The sequence below is a fragment of the Ictalurus punctatus genome, chromosome 9 (genome assembly GCF_001660625.3).
Source record: "Ictalurus punctatus breed USDA103 chromosome 9, Coco_2.0, whole genome shotgun sequence".
Taxonomy (NCBI): domain Eukaryota; kingdom Metazoa; phylum Chordata; class Actinopteri; order Siluriformes; family Ictaluridae; genus Ictalurus; species Ictalurus punctatus.
In genome coordinates, this window is record NC_030424.2 from 26,333,525 (window position 1) to 26,351,750 (window position 18,226).

The window sequence follows — 18,226 nt, forward strand, 5'->3', positions numbered from 1 at the left end:
TGTATTTATTATAATATCGATCATTTCCGTCCAGATTTTAGCTGCACTGAAGAAGCTCTGCTCTGCTGTCTGCCACGACGTCATGTGTGCTGCAAATCTAGATACATTGTCATACACGCTTTTTATTTTTTCACAGAAATTCTCGGTAGTTTCGACCCTGAGACGGACCTAAAAATTAGTCGGAATCACACGCTTAAACTCGTTCTGGAAGTTTGGCATTGCATAAGATGACAGCTGAGGTAAAGACATGGAGTTCACATCATTTTCATGGGATTAAGAAAACATGTAAATGACCTCATGGTTTGCATGAGGCTCCAACTGAAAATGAAAATCCTATAGGCTTTTAGCGTATTTAAGACACTCGTGAGGTTTATCATCACAGACTAACGGAAAGACTTTGAATACGGAGTGGGCAAACGGACAGCAAAAGTTCATTGCACCTTTCGAATGTATTTAATACGGCAACGACTTTTATCATTTACACATGTTGATGAAAAGGGCCTTCGTATGCTTATGTTGATATTCCACTAAAATCAGCTGAGCCTGTGAACATGATAGCTTCAAATTCCTGTTCTTGACTAACAGAAGTGGAACCTGATTAATCTTCTGTTGTTGTAGCCTATCCACCTCGAGGTTTGATGTTTTGCGCGTGCTGAGATGCTTTTCTGCTCACCATGGTTGTAAAGAATGATTATATGAGTTACGTATACTACTACCAGGTGGGAGGCGAGCGCGGGCCGAGCAGCGACAGAAAGGCGAGGGAAGCGTGAAGCGCAAAGCACACAGTCCGAAGCAATAGAAAGAATCCAAGACGAGATCCGGGAATCGTAAGTCATAAACGAGGCTAAAGTCCTTAAACCATGAAAGTCCGAAGCATAGTAGGAAGCTCGGTAACTTACTAGCGTTTGGGGAAAACTGAGCGTTACTTCGCGCCGTGCTGTCGTTAACAAGGTCTTAAATAACCTTGGGTTGCGCACAGGTGTTGGCACTCAGTACTCCGGCGAACTTGAGCGCGGGCGTGGCTGGGATATGTAGTCCTCGCCGGATCGGTGGCCGCGAGTTCGCAGTGGTGTTACACCTACGTGTAATTTTCCTACATGAAGCTGTCCTTCCTTTCTCCCTGTAGCGCTGCCTTAGGCGTCTTACATTACAGACATTGCAGTTTATTGCTCTGGCCATATCTGCAGTCCTCATGCCTCCCAGCCTGTGTGTGTATGTATGTGTGTGTGTATATATATATATATATATTGTATATAAATATAAATATAAATACATATGTATTAATATTGATTTTGTTTTATATTTGCACCTTGAGAAATTTGCTGGAAATAAAAGCAGTTGAATGTGAGAGGACGTTTGTTTTTTTGCTGGGTTTACATATACACACATATATCTCACTGACACTTTATGCATTATCCGAGATCTTTATTGGAGAGATCTCGGATAAAGCATAAAGTGTCAGTGAGATATATAGGGAAATATTCCGAAAAGCAGCCGACGAGAGTCCGGCGTCGGTGTGAACTCCTTTAATACTGTTTAAAAAGCATCTCCGGGAAATTCCTCAAGAAATCAGGTGAGAAAACACCAAGAATACGTTTCTGGAAATTTCTAAAGCGAAAAGAGCGTCGACTTTGAAGATGCTAAAATATCAAATTATTTTTGATTTATTTTGGATTTTTTTTTTTTATCACAACATAATTCCCCTAGTTCCATTTGTGTTACCTCAGAGTTGTTTCTTTATTTTAAAAATAAAAATAAAGAATGAGTGTGTCTATTATTTTAATCTTTTGACCGGTAGTGTACATTTTACTATATTAAAACACATTTAAATACATTTTACATTAGGCATCTTCACACATTTCACACTTCAGAATGATATACAGTACTGTACAAAAGTCTTGGCGCCCTATTTTTTTAGTACAAGCTTTGTTATCATTTTTTTATTTGATGACTTCTACATTATCGAGTTAGTACAAAAACATTTTTGATTCCCAAACATTAGTTTTCCAGCTCAAAATTAAATGTTAGAGAAAAATGTTTCGGTATGTCAGTAAAGAAAGCCGCGTATTAAGTGATGAGACACTTTTCAGACAAAAAGACACAATGAAAGCTGCTGGATTTTGCTGCAAAAATAAGAAGCGAGTGCGACAGTCAAAATCTCCAGAAGAACTGTGACTGGTTCTGCAAATTGCTCAATAAAACTTACAACTCATTTCCTTATAAAGCTGCACTGATTCTACCTGAGACTACTATTTTTGTTTTTATTTGAATTTGAATTCAATTTTTGTCACACCAAATATTGACATTGTTTCATTCGCTACTGTTTACTGATCTTTATGTAATTTTTTTTTTTAATGTAGAAAAATTTTATTTCATTACTTTGAAGGCATCTTTGCTCTACAGCGTTTCCGTGCATGTGCTTAAAACTTTAATACAGTACTAAAGTGTGAGAAAAACTAAAAAAAAAAAAAAAAAAAAAAAAAAAAAAAAAGGACCAGCCCGACATTCACTCCCTTCATCTATGTTGTGTTACTGTGTGCTTTTAGTAATAGATTTTATTATGATTCAAATTCAAAATTTGCAAATGTAAATTCAGAATATGATTATGCAGGAATGAAACTGAAACATTTTTAAACAACAAAAACAACTTTACGTAAATTCAAGGACCAGAGCAAAGAAAATAGCTCCCCCCCCCCCCCCCCCCCCTTCATGGAATCAAATAGGACAATGTCGTTTTTTTTATCATTTTTATATAATACTGGATCCAGTCATTTTTATACAGCAAAGGGTGTGGCTTTATCACGGCCTGCTTATTACATGACACAATATATAAAGCAAGCAGTCCTCTAGAGTTCTTCAGGGTTAACAGACTGCTTGGATCACTTCTTGTCGAAGAAACGATTGTCTCTTTTCTCTTCAGCCAAGGCATACTTTGTGACACTTCCAAATGCAGGTACTATTTTCTCCTTTCATTTAACCTTAGTGACAAATGTTGCAGTTATGAACGAAATACTAAAAATAACTGTAAATAGATACTTTAGCTACAGACTAAAACATGTCCTTGCTTAAAATATATTTTAATTACAGGTCTGAAGTTAAGAAAGGTGTGGTCTCTTGCATTTGTGGAATTTGTTAAAATTGTTTTTTTTTAAAAAAACGTTATGACATAGGATATCCAAACCAATATACCAGGGGCCGTTTTAAAGTCTGATCACTACCTGAAAAATTGACTGAAGCGCGGCTACGATGGTATGGACATGTGATGAGAAAACCAGAATACCACATGACCAGAAAAGTACCGGAGCTTGGTACAGGAAAGAGAAGCCGTGGAAGACCTTGCCTAACATGGATGGATGTTATAAATAAAGACCTCGCTGGAGACAATATAGACCCAAAGACGACCCAGAACAGAGCAATCTGGAGAGAAAAGATTAGGAGAGCCGACCCCAAGTAGATATGGGAAAAGGCCGGACAAAGAAGAAGAAGTTATGATATAGGATATTGAACATGTTAGAAATGCACTGTGTAACATCAGTCCAGGTGTGGTATTTCAAAAGGTAGACTACCGGTCAAAAGTTTAGACACACTCATTCTTTATTTTTATTTTATTTATTTTTTTTTGTACATTTTATAATAATAATAGTCATCGAAACTATAGAATAATAAAAATGGAGCAATGGGAATTACGTCTTGCTAAAAAAAAAAAAAAAAATCTTCTCTATAAGTAAGTGTACACAGTATATAAAATTTCTGAAGTATTTTTTTTTGTCATATTTCTGGCTTATGTTTGCTGTAAAATGAAGCTGGAAATATTCCTTTCAGATTGATGTTCTTCTTGTTACCGGTGTGTTACAGAAGGAGCAGGCAGCACAATGGAACCTCTCAGTCAAAGTGCTACGAGGAAAGTTCCTGTATTCATATGACTTATGTACGTCAGCATACACACACACACACACACACACACACACACACACAGACCTGGATTCTGTTGATTTAAACAGCTTTTAACTGTTCGTTTAAAATAATCTATCTAGCTTAATAATCATCCATGAAGTTTCCTAGTGAAGCGTCGAGGACTTATTACGAGACAGTATATGAGTTTTATAATTCCATTATTAATGAACAGAAATTGTTCAAAACATAAAGAGCTTTATATCCTGTTTAGGTTATACAGATGTGGCCTTTAAGAATGCGTGTTTTATCACGCAGTTTCACACGATTCGTCACGTGCGATCACGCGTGACACCCTGCAGGCACGCTTCTTAGAATTTAAATTGAGTTGTTGTGCTTCACACAGTAACCATCAGGTGGCGCATGGAATAACTTTCTGTAGCTGAACACATAGTACACACACAAAAAAAAACAGTGTGTGGTCTTAGATTTAAGAAAAACTATTACGTATGGTTCACATAAAAATATTACGTTTCTCATCGAAACTTATACTAAACCTAATTTAAACACGTTTCTGATTACAAGATTAGGAATTTGTTGTGCCACCACGAGCTACCAGAACAACTTCAGTGTCTATTCTATAAGTCTCTGGAACTGTACTGACGTGATGAACACTTCTTCCAAAAATATCCCCTGTCTACAATATAACAGAGCCACTGTTTTTTTTTTTTCCCTTTAATTTGTTACCTCGACTTAATAGCTGTTGTTCTCTTTACATACTTTACATGCGATTATGAACACATGTCTAGCCAAGAGCAATGTTGTTCACATACATCCACAGTTTCAGACCCTGACCTCTATGTGACCCTAAGCCTCCCCACGGCCTCAGCTTGTACCATGAGAACCAGGACAATCAATAACTGCAAGACACCTGAGTGGAATGAGACCTTCTTCTTCTGCCCCTTCAGCCGGGTGAAGGTGAGTGGATGCATCCCTAGTCCCAAAGGGTGCAAGTCTGCACCAGGTGATCCAAGTCTGATCTAATAAACCTAATACCAATATTCAGATTCTCCTGGTTAGCTGAATCAAACAGTGTAGCTACTCCATTAGTAGTTTCTTTACAATAAAACACTTAATTCACCATAAATGGACCCATAAAAAGCACCTAAATGCTGTAAATGGATATTACATTTCCTCTACCATGACGTGCCAAGATCTGGTTTGTTAGTGTTAATTCCTTTGATTCTGTATGTAGAACCCTAGGGCTAATTATGTACAAACAATACTACATGCCATACTTCATTCCGTGTACAGAACTAAGAGGCCTTTTGTTTTGTCCTCTAGAACATTCTGGAGCTGAATTTGTTTGACGAAGACGCCGTGAAGGATGACGAATGCATCAGCATCCTGTTCGACATCAGCACCCTCAAACTGGGTCAGAAAGAGACAAAGGTCTTCATCACAGATGATAAGGTCAGTAGCTCTGGACATTCACAAGTTCAGGAATGAGTTATGAGCCTGCGGGATATCTGAGGCTTGAGATAATATAATGCCATTGGAGCCCATAAAATGCACGTTAGCACCTTTAATCATTATTCAAACCTACTGTAAAGAGCTTAAGAATTGCAAAGCACAAGTGGACAAGACAAAGACGTTATCTTCTTTCAGAAGAGCGTTTGAACTCTCACTTTAACCTTGTTAAAAACGAGTTTGAGAAAGCTATGGTCAAGTATCTGAGTAAGATGGAATGGAGTAAGATGTCTTGCTTATCCAAGTGTATCTGGATTTTTATCCCATCATCATGGACAACTAGACAGCCAGAATCCGACCTGATTAGACGTATGTACTTTTTCCCTACGGCAAATAACCAACCATCCAACAACATGATTTAAGCATGACCGTCACTGTGTGAGGACGTCAGACATGGTTAGCAAGATTTTAGACACTTTACGCAGACTGACTGCATTTAGCGCTGCGAAAGTTATACGCAACCTGATCTTTGCAGGATTTAACTGTAAATAAAACACCATGTTGTTTTGGTAAATTACAGTCTATTCATGGTCTCTTACAGTGAAGGTTTCAAAGTACTCAAGCACCGCAGAGTGGAGCATTATTATATAGTATATAGTATATATAGTGTATATATAGTGGAGTCTCATTGTTATATGTACTGATTATGAAAGCCTATAAGCTGGGACATGTTGTAACACACCGTAAAGTAGTTTAAACCTAACGATTTTTTTAAAAACCTGGGGTAAAATATCTGCGTGAACATAATTACATAAAGACGAAGCTGGTGAATGATTGCTGTTCTATACTTTCAGCTGAAGGACGAGCTGTGGGTGGAACTTGAGATCACAGAGAGGTAATAAATAAATAAATAAATAAATAAATAAATAAATAAATAAATCACACAGCAAAATATGACATCTTAGCAAGTAGAAATACCTTGAATATAGTCATATTATTTGGTATTTCCTATTGTAAGATTACAATAATCCAAATATAACATTATGAGATCTGTTTCAAGCCATTTGTACTCATTTCAAGCGGAAAAGAGTCTTCCGTTCATTTCTAGATCAAGCGTCCATTTCTAGAAAGAAGCAAAATGATTTACCATTTCAAAAGCTCGAAATGAGTCATAAATGTCTAGAAATATGTTTAACGAGCTTATATTTGGTTTATCGTAATCTTAACTAGATTCATTTGACTATATTCATGATATTTGGACTTGCTAAGTGACATTTATTGCAGTGCAGACTTACAGTACGGTCTACAACTACACCCTCGGTGATTTTAGTGAAATTTTGTGAAAAATATTTGCAATTCATTTGAAATGTGAACAGTCAACTCAGTGCCAATGCAATGTTTTTGACATCTAGTTTAACCAAATAATCCCCCCACCCTGCCTAAATACTGTATTGTAATATTGGCAACTTTGGTAAATATGAGCAAAGGCTGTGACAAATTGTCTTTATTGTTTAGCTTTTGATATTTTGGTTAAAAAAAAAAAAAATTGTGGATGGGAAGTGTAACCGAATAATGCCTTTATTTTGATCTTCTTTATAGTTTTCCTAGTTCAGACATTAAGATGAAGTAAGCCAATGTTTATGTCTCTGGGTTTGTGTTACAGACCTGGAGTGCCTGGTCAATACTGCTCTAATGGAGTTCTACTGGTAAGTGCTTTCTCAGGCTGTTACATTTTAAACAGCCAAACAATTTAAAGGGCTTCTACAAAAAACGTTTATTCGGATGTAACCATATACATGCAAGTTCATTTTCAATAATCTAGTAGAGTAATTTAATACAGGGCCCTCCAGTAATATTGGCACCCTTTGGTAAATATAAGCGAAGAAATCTGTGAAAAAATTGTCTTTATTGTTTAAACTTTTGATTAAAAAATTGTTTGATCTTTTGTTTAAAAAAAAAAAATCACAAAATACTCTTCTCACATGCTCTCAAACAAAACGCAGGTTTATAAAAAAAAATATATATATATATATATATATATATATATCATTGTTGATCATAGGTGTGCAACAATTATTGGCACCCTTTTAGTCAATACTTTGTGCTAGCTTCCTTTGCCAAGATAACAGCTCTGAGTCTTCTCCTGTAATGCCTGATGAGGTTGGAGAATACATGGCGAGGGATCTGAGATCGTTCCTCCATACAGAATCTCTCCCGATCCTTCACATTTCGAGGTCCACTCTGGTGGACTCTCCTCTTCAGTTCACCCCACAGCTTTTCTATGGGATTCAAGTTCTGGGTTTAGCTTAACGTGTGTAATAATGTGGGCAGTTTTTATTCGTCTCGCACGTTTCGTTGTGATTTCAGGCCGCCCCGATGTCTATTCTGGAGGTGAAGTTGGAAAATCTGCCCACTGACGGTAAGAAGATAAAAAAGTATCCGGCGGAAACTGTATATTATGGTATGGATGGCGCACAGAAATTTCCCACCGTTTATTGTATGTGTTTTAGTTCCGCCTGACATGCTGTTAATGTTACAAGGAGCGTATAACAAAAGACAAGTGATCTCAATGTCCCAGAACAGCAGCCTCATGCAGACTCTTCGCTACTACATCAACAAAAACCTGGAGACCGAGATTGGACTCTGCAAGGTTTGTCGACGATTCGTCTTACATCATCACGTCTTCAGAACAGCTCTAAACATCGTATGTAATCGACTACGCATTGCACTTAAAGAAGCACAGAATAGTTTATAATGCCTGAAGCAATGCCACTGATAAAATCTCAACATTTTCTCCACTTTCTATAAGGGCTGGACCTCATTTATTATCCATTTTCTATTTTGTTCTTTCTCTGTTCTAATGTTTTGTATGAGGATAGGTGAAAGATGATAAAACCTTCAAGCCTGCAGTAGTTCCTGTAACCCCTTTCACAGCCACAGGTGAATTTACAGTTTCTCTTCCTGTGGCAGAGGTGAGAGGACAGTTCACATCCCAAACCCCAAAATCCCAAAACCTTAAGCTCAATAACCTTCTAAATCACTCGTTGTGTGATTATGGCATCATGTGTAAGGATTGTGCGCTGAAAATGTTTGTTTTACTCCACAGGACAAAGTCGACTTACATTTGAACATAGTGGACAGGTATTACGCAAAACAAATATCTGTCTGTATGGGGTTTTCAGTCATACATACCATCTTGTCTAATTCTGGACATCTAGACTTATTTCATTAAGACATTTCACCATTCTTTATGATTGTATAACAAGTCCAGATTGTCTCATTGATTCATCCTTGTTCAGAAATGTCATTCATTCTTTAACCTGTGATTATTTCATTATTGTAATTAGGATTTACAATGTGTGTGTGTGTAGCCCTGAGGAGGACATGAAGGTGCGTCTGGATTTTGACATACCCGCAGAGGAGAAGGCGTTTCTGATTAAGAGGAAACAGGTGGTGTCTCGTGCGCTGCAGAAAATATTCCATTTTCAAACGCCGTTGGATCCCACCCAGGTAGGAGACAAATATCTACCGTGCCTTGCAAAAGTATTCACCCCCTTTTAACGGTTCCACACTCTGTACTGTCCTGTACATCCCGGACTGAAAACTGAAAACTGAATTTAATCGGGGTTCTGAGTCATGAATCGACACAAAATAACCCATTTACTGTGGAATATATCAAAGCTGTAATTGTTAAAGTATTCAACGTGGAGTGTAATTAAATCCACTATTTAAAAAATTTCGTATTTACATCCTGGATCAAATCAACATCACCTAACACAGGAACAGGATTTTATAACCGTTCCATATTGAGACGGATTATATAATAACGTGACGTTAGACCATGTCCTTCAAAGTTATAGCGACCTATATGGCTGTGTCATAAGTAGAACACTAGTATGGAAACGTATGTCCTGTTCTCTCTCATTTACTCTGCAACACTGCAGAAACACTGACTGTATCATGGTTATACATGTTATAAAGATACAGTGGGGCGTGGCAGTTTGAGAACCCTTTAGAACTTTCTGTATATTTCTGCATGATCTAAAACATCAGATTTTCACACAAGTCCTAAAAGTAGACAAAGAGAACCCAGTTAAACAAATGAGACAAAAATATGATACATGGTCGTTTATACATCGAGGAAAATGATCCAGTATCTGTGAGTGGTAGAAGTATCTGAAGCACTATGATTAGCAGTTCATTTGAAGGTGAAATTAGAGTGTGTTTAGGTGCCGACGGTGGCTGTGGTGTGTTCAGGAGGTGGCTCCAGGGCCATGACGGGCACGTACGGCTCTCTGAAAGGGCTACAGAGCCTCGGCCTGCTCGATGTCATCACCTACATCACCTCTGTGTCTGGCTCCACCTGGTGGGTGTTTAAGCGCATCACAGGCTCAAACACACGCTTTCATGATATAGTACAGTTCACATGTGTGTGATCATGTGATAAGCAAGCTGCATTTGATCATGATTTACCCTGAAATGGTTCAGTGAAGTCAACTCAAGGTTTGTCACATGACGTAAACAATTAAGTGATCAGATGTGAAAATGAATGAATAATGACACGTGATAAACAAAATCACATGCTGCTGTTGAGTTTTGTCAAAGATGCAAACACAACACGGTGTATAGAATTTTGTGTTGCTGGATTTTATGTTTTTTTTTTTTTGTTTTTTTTTTTTTTTAAATCTGATGCTCCCTTCTCTCTTTCTCTCTATCTCTGTGTAAGGGCCACTGCTAATCTATACTCTGACCCGTTTTGGTCAAAAGAAGGCCTGGATACCCCGATAGCATCTGCGCAGAAGATGCTGTCTAAGAGCACAGCCAGTCTCTTCTCTCCTACACAGAAGCATTATTATTGCTCCGAACTGCAGAACCGAAAGAAAGAAGGTCACTCCGTCTCCTTCATCGATACCTGGGGGCTCGTCATAGAACAGCTCATCTTTGGCAAGGTCTGTTTGTTTTCGTGTTGTTGTTTTTTTTTTGCATTTTCCATACTGTCCCAACTTTTTCGGAATTGGGGTTGTACTGTGGTGTGATCCCAAACATTGCCAATGCTTAAACAAAATGACACTCAATAGCACGTACATAAGGAAAGCTAAATCTTTACAGAGCTTAACGGCTCGCCCTCAGATCCTAATGGAACTATAAATGAGCATTTCATTAAAAGCGGGTGCAATTCGAGATTATAAACCTGTTCAGCTTATAAACGATAATCACTAAGTGCTAGACTTAACCGTAAAATACAAATATCTGGTGTATTACAAGTACCTGAATAGAGTCACAAAGATTTCAGCCTGTTTCTGATTAGATTAGATCTCGATTGTGCCAATAAATTCAGATCATTTCTGACATTTCTTGAGACACTAAAAACATTTAATAATAAGTTCTTGATTCAGTCCCGCCGGCGCCGTGTGTGTGGAGTTTGCATGTTCTCCCCGTGCTGCGGGGGTTTCCTCCGGGTACTCCGGTTTCCTCCCCCAGTCCAAAGACATGCATGGTAGGCTGATTGGCGTGTCTAAAGTGTCCGTAGTGTGTGAATGTGGGTGTGAGTGTGTATGTGATTGTGCCCTGCGATGGACTGGCACCCTGTCCAGGGTGTACCCCGCCTCGTGCCCGATGCTCCCTGGGATAGTCTCCAGGTTCCCCGTGACCCTGAAAAGGATAAGCGGTATAGAAGATGGATGGATGGATGGAAGTTCTTGATTCACTTATACCCATTCTTTGGTCAGATATCCAGTCTGTAAAATGATAGAATATAGTGTTTTCAAAGACGTAAGGTTTTTCAAAACCTGTATGTATACATTAGGGGAAGAGAAGGACAACTCTACATTCAGCACATGATACTGTTTTACCTTTGCGATAGTCTATGACGCCACTATGCCACTTTACATTCTGCCCAGTATAAAGAGGCCAACTAATGGCTATAATGGAAGTAGCGTACTTCCATTATATTCCAGTACTGACGCCTGAACAACTCATCATGTCAGGCAGATAAATAAATGCCAATCTAATCATCAAACCCCTTTAGGACACTCATGTTAGTACATAAACCATCTAATATTGGCAAGCTGAAAACTTGAATAATAATTCATTTTGTTTCAGAAACACACAGCTACACTGTCTGACCAGAAGAAGGCAGTCTCCGAGGGCCAGAACCCGCTCCCAATCTACACAGCAGTGAACATGAAGAAGGTTCCCAGTGGCTCCACGGTCCCCGGTAAAGACTGCACATTACCCCTCCAACCTGCCGTGATCGGAACACTGGTGTCATTTGTTACAGTCTGATTTGAGCGCATTTGAAAGCAAGAGTAGTAAGAAAATTACTTTTGATCATAACTTTCCTCCTGTTCACTAATTTTGTCGATTTCAGAGTGGTGTGAGTTCACACCATATGAGGTGGGATTCTCCAAATATGGAGCCTTTGTCCCTGCAGAAGATTTAGGGAGTGAGTTCTACCTAGGTCATGTAGTTAAGAAGCTACCGGAAACACGCATCTCCTTCCTCCTGGGTCAGTGCTGCGTTTGTGTCAGAGAGAGTCTCTGCTTCACAACATACAATAGACACATTATGTGTAATACTTTCTAACTAATACTAATTAAACTAACTGTGTGTGTGTGTGTGTGTGTGTGTGTGTAGGCATGTGGAGCAGTGTGTTCTCCATGACCGTGACACAGATCTGGAGTTCTTTTACTGGAGTGACACCATCCTTCACAGGGGAAAAGGCAGACAAGATCGGCAAGTACACCTTCGTATCAGCCATGTTCATCTTCACCGTTAACTTCAATGAGGGATTTAATACAGACATTCAACATACTCAACCATCAAAACATTCACCCTGACTTTTCTTTGAGAATTTTTGCACGGCATTCCCATGCTCGTTAGACGAAATACTGCTCGGACAGGGCGGCTACAAATAAACAGATGAATAGGTTAATAGACGTAATAAATTAATAAATATTAAGATTAATACACAGTGCTACCGCTAAGAATATTATATTCCAGTGCTAAACTAGACACTTTTTTGGGCTTAAAGACTTCATGTAATTCATTGTTATCTAAATGAATCATATAAAAAATACATTATAGCACGTTATAAGTTGAATTCTCATATCTGATTGGTCAGATTTTCTATAACAGCAGCCAGTAGTGCTTGTTCTAATACGTTATCAGCTAAGTCACAGGGACTTGTATGGTAGACACGCCACATAATCTCAGAATAATAATAAAAAAACGGAAAAGTTGGGGGAAAAGTTTGAAGTTTTCTGTAAGGAGATACAGTAATATTTATGGAAGGAGTCTCCAGTGTCGGTGCTTAAGTTGAATTTTTTTTTTTGTCTTATTTAATAGAGAAATGAGATGGCTATCAATGGCTACTATAATGTAAGTGCTGTAACGCAAACTAACATGTTTTTGGGGACAATTCACGACATTAAACGAAAAAAGAAAAATAGAGAAATTATGAAGTGTCGTGCCCCCCCCCCCCCATCCTTCCCAAATAATAAAAAATGTCATCGTTAACAAATTGATGTGGTAGAAGGGGAATCAAATATTTTGGGAAATGCGTCGTGTCAGACCACATCACACCACCTTCTTGTTGGTTATTATTTTTAAGTGTTTTATTCCTTAGTTATTGCAGTCGCTGATATTTCACATACTTTTTCATGATTGTTTATTTACGTGATGTAAAAGAAAAAACATCGCTGGACATACCGGAATATACTGTTTTAGGTATATTCTGAAAACTAAACTAAACTAGACTAGACAATCGGAAAATCAATCAATCAATCAATCAATCAATCATACTTGGCTCCGGGTTGGAACAAGTTTGAATCCTGGCGATGTAGTTTATTGATATTGATGCCCAGAAGTCTGGGAGATTATACCAGGCACTGCTCTCTGTGTAAGAGCGATGCGGTTCCTTTCTCTGCAATTTAACACAAAGACACTACAGCGGGAATCTCATGAATACAGACATGTTTAACAGCCTTGTGATGCACCATGAGCAGTAATTCACAAATCTGCAGCGTGTCTCTAATGTAGCACTAGATAACCTTCAGCCACACTGGTTTGTGGTTGTTGTGCTACAGGGGTGAACTAGCTAGCCAGTATGAACTAGCGGAGGATAAACTAGGGAAAACACTGGGTTCAAAAATACGTTTCTTAAAGAAATCATGAAATTAAGGAAAAGGCAACTTGACAGCTATTTTCACTATGATGCCACCACGATGCTCAATGCATCATTATCAAGACTGTTCAACTCACACCTCATGTGTGACACAAGCAAGAGGGCTCCTGGGGCATCAACTTCCTAACACTCCAACGTCAACAAACCTGAGTGATCGTGTAAGAGCCCGCCAGGGCTAGCTCTGTCCTCGTCTACCCTCTGGACATCATAGAGGTGGTGGGTGAGAGGAGGATGTTAGCTAAGATGGCGTCTATCATGAGCAATTCCTCTCACCCCTTATATGAAATACTGGGGTTCCCTGAGCAGCTCCTTCAGCAGCTGCACCCTCAGTGCAAGAAAGAGCACTACCGCAGGTCCTTCATCCCTACAGCAGTCAGACTCTTTAATGCAACAGCAACATAATGTAGCCCTGCTAGCTGTTTTTTGCATCATCAACCCACACATTATTATTATTTGTTGCTCACCCCTCTATTGTTAACTGAGCAATAATCCATTTATCCTTTCATGTATATAAACAAGGTGATACACATCTGTATTTATTCAAATTTGTATTCATCTGTACATACATTGAGGGATATATATTACCATTATTATTATTATTATTATTATTATTATTATTATTATTTTACTACTCTAATTCTTATTTTTCTATTCCTATTGTATATATATATTTTTAGATACTTTATTTCAATTCTATTCCTATTTAATGTGTATTCTTTTCTATCTGTTTTTTGTGTAATTGAGCTGCTGTGACGAGGGAATTTCCCCAGTGTGGGATCAATAAATGTTATCTTACCTTATCTTTGTATAGCTGCACTTTCATGTAACATTTCCTTTGGCTTGTAGAGACAGATGATAAGCGGCAGACGATGGATACCTTACGAGTCCGTTCAGAGGCTTCAGCAGTGAGCGACTTCCTGACCCATCGCCCCATCATCAGCCGTGTGTTTAACTTCCTTCGAGGATTTTTCCTGCACGACTTGTACAACAAAAGCCCAAATTTCAACACCTCGAAGGGTCAGTTTTTTTTTGTTTTTTTTTCCGATTTGTTTTGTATTTACTCTCATTGTTGAAAGTCATTTTACATCTAAATTCTATAAATGTACACTCACTGACCACTTTATCAGGATCACCTGTATACCTGCTCATTCATGCAGCTATCCAGTCGACCAATCACGTTGCAGCATCACCACATTTCAAGGCCAAGCGCTTCATTTAATGTTTGCATCAAACATGCGATCAAAAGTGGGATCTTACTGACATTGACCATTGAAACATCCAGTCAGTGGCAGATATTGTGCGGTCAATCCAGGATTTAGCGATTTGTTGATCGCAGAAATTGACGCAAAATCATGGAAACTCTGCTGTATTTGCAGGAGCTTGCCATTTTTCAAAATTTCAACAGACTATCTGAAGATTTGGGCCAAGACGCACCGTGTGACGTCATTACAACGCGTCGTGTGACGTCATCACGATGCACACTCTGCCAAAGCTCCATTCGAGTCACGTACGTTGAACATCAGTACAGCTAAAAGGTCTCATTTACCAGCAAACATCACTGCGATCCAATTCAAGTAGGTTTCCGCTCAAATAACTGGTGAGCAGAAAAGATTCTCAGAATGCACAACATATCAGTCCTTGATGTGAAAAAAATGCATCCGAGGCTATCGAGGGCACAGGCTTACCCAAACTGGACAGTTGTAGATCAGATGATGAACCAGTCAGACCACTCTCCTCTGACCTCTCTGAGATGTACAGGTATTCCTAATAATAATGGTCGGTGAGTGTATAATCTGTATTATATAAATGTTTTCACATGTAACAAGGCTGTCTTCTTCTTGTGATTGTTTTCATTGTATGCTCGTCACAGAGACACACCCGGATGCATTTCCGAACAAGCTGACTCCGATGGACTCCACTCTTGACTTGGTGGATTCTGGATTTGCCATTAACACGGCCTGCCCTCCTGTGCTGCGACCCCACAGGCACGCCGATGTCATTCTGTCCCTCGGCTACTCCTGGGATGAGGACCACTTACAGGTAAAAAAATACGAGCAGAGAAATTTAAGGGTGCGTTTTTATTTATTTGATTTTTTTTTTTTTACATCTTCTGTTTGTTTATTTGTCTGAATTCAGATCATTCAAGTCATGTTTACGTACCATTTCATCATATCAATTGCTACGAGCCATGGAGACAATCATTCTGTTTACCATTAGAAGGCTTTTTCATCTTCGGTATTTGTTTATAAATCTGGTGGTAATAAGCGTATGAGTAAGTGGAGAAAATGTAGGTGTGGAGCGCGACGCCAGTGACGGCGGTATTAGCATGAAAGTCGAAGCTTCTGAAGCTGATCTGTTTGAGCAGAGTGTACAGATGAGGAGGTGAGAGAGCTGGACAGATTAAAGGGCTAAAGCACTGCCGCATCGCTCTCTTTAAGTAGAGTGGAGTTACCACCGGCACCACTATCAGCACGCAGTCCAACAGCATTGTGGGTGATGGTGGAAACCTTCAACAAAAGTGAACCAAAAATGAATCATGAATGAGTCATTCTGACTCATTTTCTCTTGGTATGTTTCGAATGTGCCAGGTCATGAAGGACACTCAGGAATACTGCACTGAGCACCAGATACCATTCCCAAAGATAGATTTCAGCAAGTATGCATCTCAGCCCAAAAAGGAAGTGTATGTGTTTAAAGATGAAATGAATCCTGATGCTCCCATAGTGCTCCACTTGCCGCTGGTCAACGTCTCGTTCAAAGAGTATAAAGCACCTGGTAAATACACTTTTTTCACTTGCATCATTTATTTAGAGCATTAGAGTGTTAGTTAGTTTGCTTGTTGCATATGCATTATTTCTAAAGGAGATAAATAGCTGTTTTGTAAATTCTTAAATAAGGTTTAGTTTAAAAATATATATATATATTATATGTATATAAAATAAAAAGCTCATAAGCTCCTTGGTCGGACAATAAGATTGTCCTCGTGGACAGTACACTCTGTTTAATATGAAAGTTAAATTGTTATTTTAATTAGTTTTTGGACAGGAGGAAACTGGGAGAACCCTGAGGAAATAATGCTGAACCGAACCTGTGTGTGTGTGTGTGTGTGTGTGTGTGTGTGTGTGTGTGTGTGTGTGTGTGTGTATGTGTGCTCTCTCGCTCTCTCTCAAACTGCAGGAGTAAAGAGAATAGGAAACAAGGAGCTAAAAGAAGGAAATATTGATGTGAGCACTAAATCCTCTCCATACATTAGCAAACACCTCACGTATTCTCCAGAAGACTTCCAAAGACTGGTGGACCTCACGTTCTACAACACTGTCAACAATAAAGAAACCATCATAAATGTACTTAAGAACGCGCTGAACAACAAAACAAAGCTTGCTAGCATGACCTCAGCTGATGGAACAAATAAATGCAGAGTAAATTAACCACTGGAGTAAGAACTGAAGGACAAAGTGAGTTGAAAGTATTTGCTTGTTACCGAGTTTTAATCGATATTACTCATAAATCTATTTATATTAATACACTAATATGTTACTAATAAGTTAGTGACTACGTTTACATGGACAGCAGTAATCTAATTATGGTCCTTATTCTGAATAAGACTGTATTCTGATTAAGGTGTTTACATGAGTCGCTTTTAGAACATTCCTTTCATGATCCTGTTTCACGTGTTATAGAACATAGATCAGTTAACAGCACACGTCATTACGTCCCCACGTCACGCTGTCCGCCGTTCCCTCCAGAATTTCACATATCGACATACAGTTCGTTTTCGTCATGGAACCGTATACAGTTTTCTGTGTTTTTATTTTTAATTTTACGAACGCTTCAAGTGCGTCTGACACTGCGTACTTCCCTACTATATAGTAGCCGGGATACATGTCTTTCTCCTACTATATACTGTAGTAGGGAAGTGCGCGGTTTCGGACGCAGCCGTGCTCTCGTTTGCCGTCAAACGGTCGAGCGCTGCCGTGTGTGTACGTGTCCTGTCGCACAATGCGGTGAAAACTCTCTCACGACATTAATAGTGTGATTAAGGTGTGTACATGTCTGTAACGCACGTCCATAATGCGACTAAAACAGGAATACTCCACACGTCTTAATTCCATTTGTGTTTACTTCAAGTATGACTTTAATCAGATTAAGGTCATCAGAAATCTCTGTTTACATGCTAGTTTCTTAATCAGAGTATCGTCTTAATCGGGTTCATATCGGATTATTGTTGTCCATGTGAACGTACTGATTGTTTCTATAGTAGTATGTATGGTGGGCGTTCTAATAAGCCAATAAATCTAATAAACTGATTATATATTGCTGATTTGAAGTTGTCTAGACACTAGAAACCGGGTTCTTGGTACAAGGACTTTGGGGTGGTGTTCGACTTTGTCATGCTACGTCACAGCACCCTGGCATGGATTATTTTCATGTAACAGCATGGTCTGTTGTATGTTATTCCATTACCTGCATTGAGGAATTACTTGTGCATATTACTAGTGCTTGTACTTGTCTGTAATGAGTTTCTGGAATAAACTGAATCTGATTCAGCTATGTCTGGTACTCATATTGTTCAGTCAATGGCTTTCACAGTGCACAGAGGAAACATGATACATGTCCTTTTGGACATTTTTTCCATGACAAGCCAGAAGTTTCTAGTGCACATGCAACGAGGGTTTACAA

General features: G+C 38.8%; 2 protein-coding genes and 1 long non-coding RNA gene across 3 annotated transcripts; all 3 read left to right on the forward strand.

Moving 5' to 3' along the window:
• The first annotated feature begins 3,858 nt into the window (after positions 1-3,858).
• Positions 3,859-6,260, forward strand: LOC128633580 (cytosolic phospholipase A2 zeta-like). Its single transcript, XM_053682691.1, has 4 exons — positions 3,859-3,928; positions 4,733-4,869; positions 5,236-5,364; positions 6,216-6,260. The coding sequence occupies exons 2-4, from the start codon at positions 4,789-4,791 to the stop codon at positions 6,258-6,260; spliced, it is 255 nt and encodes an 84-aa protein (XP_053538666.1). The 5' UTR covers positions 3,859-3,928; positions 4,733-4,788.
• A 773-nt stretch (positions 6,261-7,033) lies between these two features.
• On the forward strand, positions 7,034-7,982 carry LOC128633605 (uncharacterized). Its single transcript, XR_008397044.1, has 3 exons — positions 7,034-7,067; positions 7,729-7,780; positions 7,872-7,982. It is a non-coding gene; the product is annotated as an uncharacterized LOC128633605 (long non-coding RNA).
• Positions 7,983-8,115: 133 nt separating this feature from the next.
• Positions 8,116-18,087, forward strand: LOC108269587 (cytosolic phospholipase A2 zeta). Its single transcript, XM_053682692.1, has 13 exons — positions 8,116-8,124; positions 8,241-8,333; positions 8,468-8,502; positions 8,733-8,871; positions 9,591-9,727; positions 10,088-10,310; positions 11,464-11,578; positions 11,732-11,869; positions 11,998-12,096; positions 14,393-14,563; positions 15,417-15,586; positions 16,135-16,321; positions 16,724-18,087. Exons 1-13 carry the CDS (start codon positions 8,116-8,118, stop codon positions 16,972-16,974), a joined length of 1,767 nt encoding a protein of 588 aa, XP_053538667.1. The 3' UTR covers positions 16,975-18,087.
• Positions 18,088-18,226: the final 139 nt, after the last annotated feature.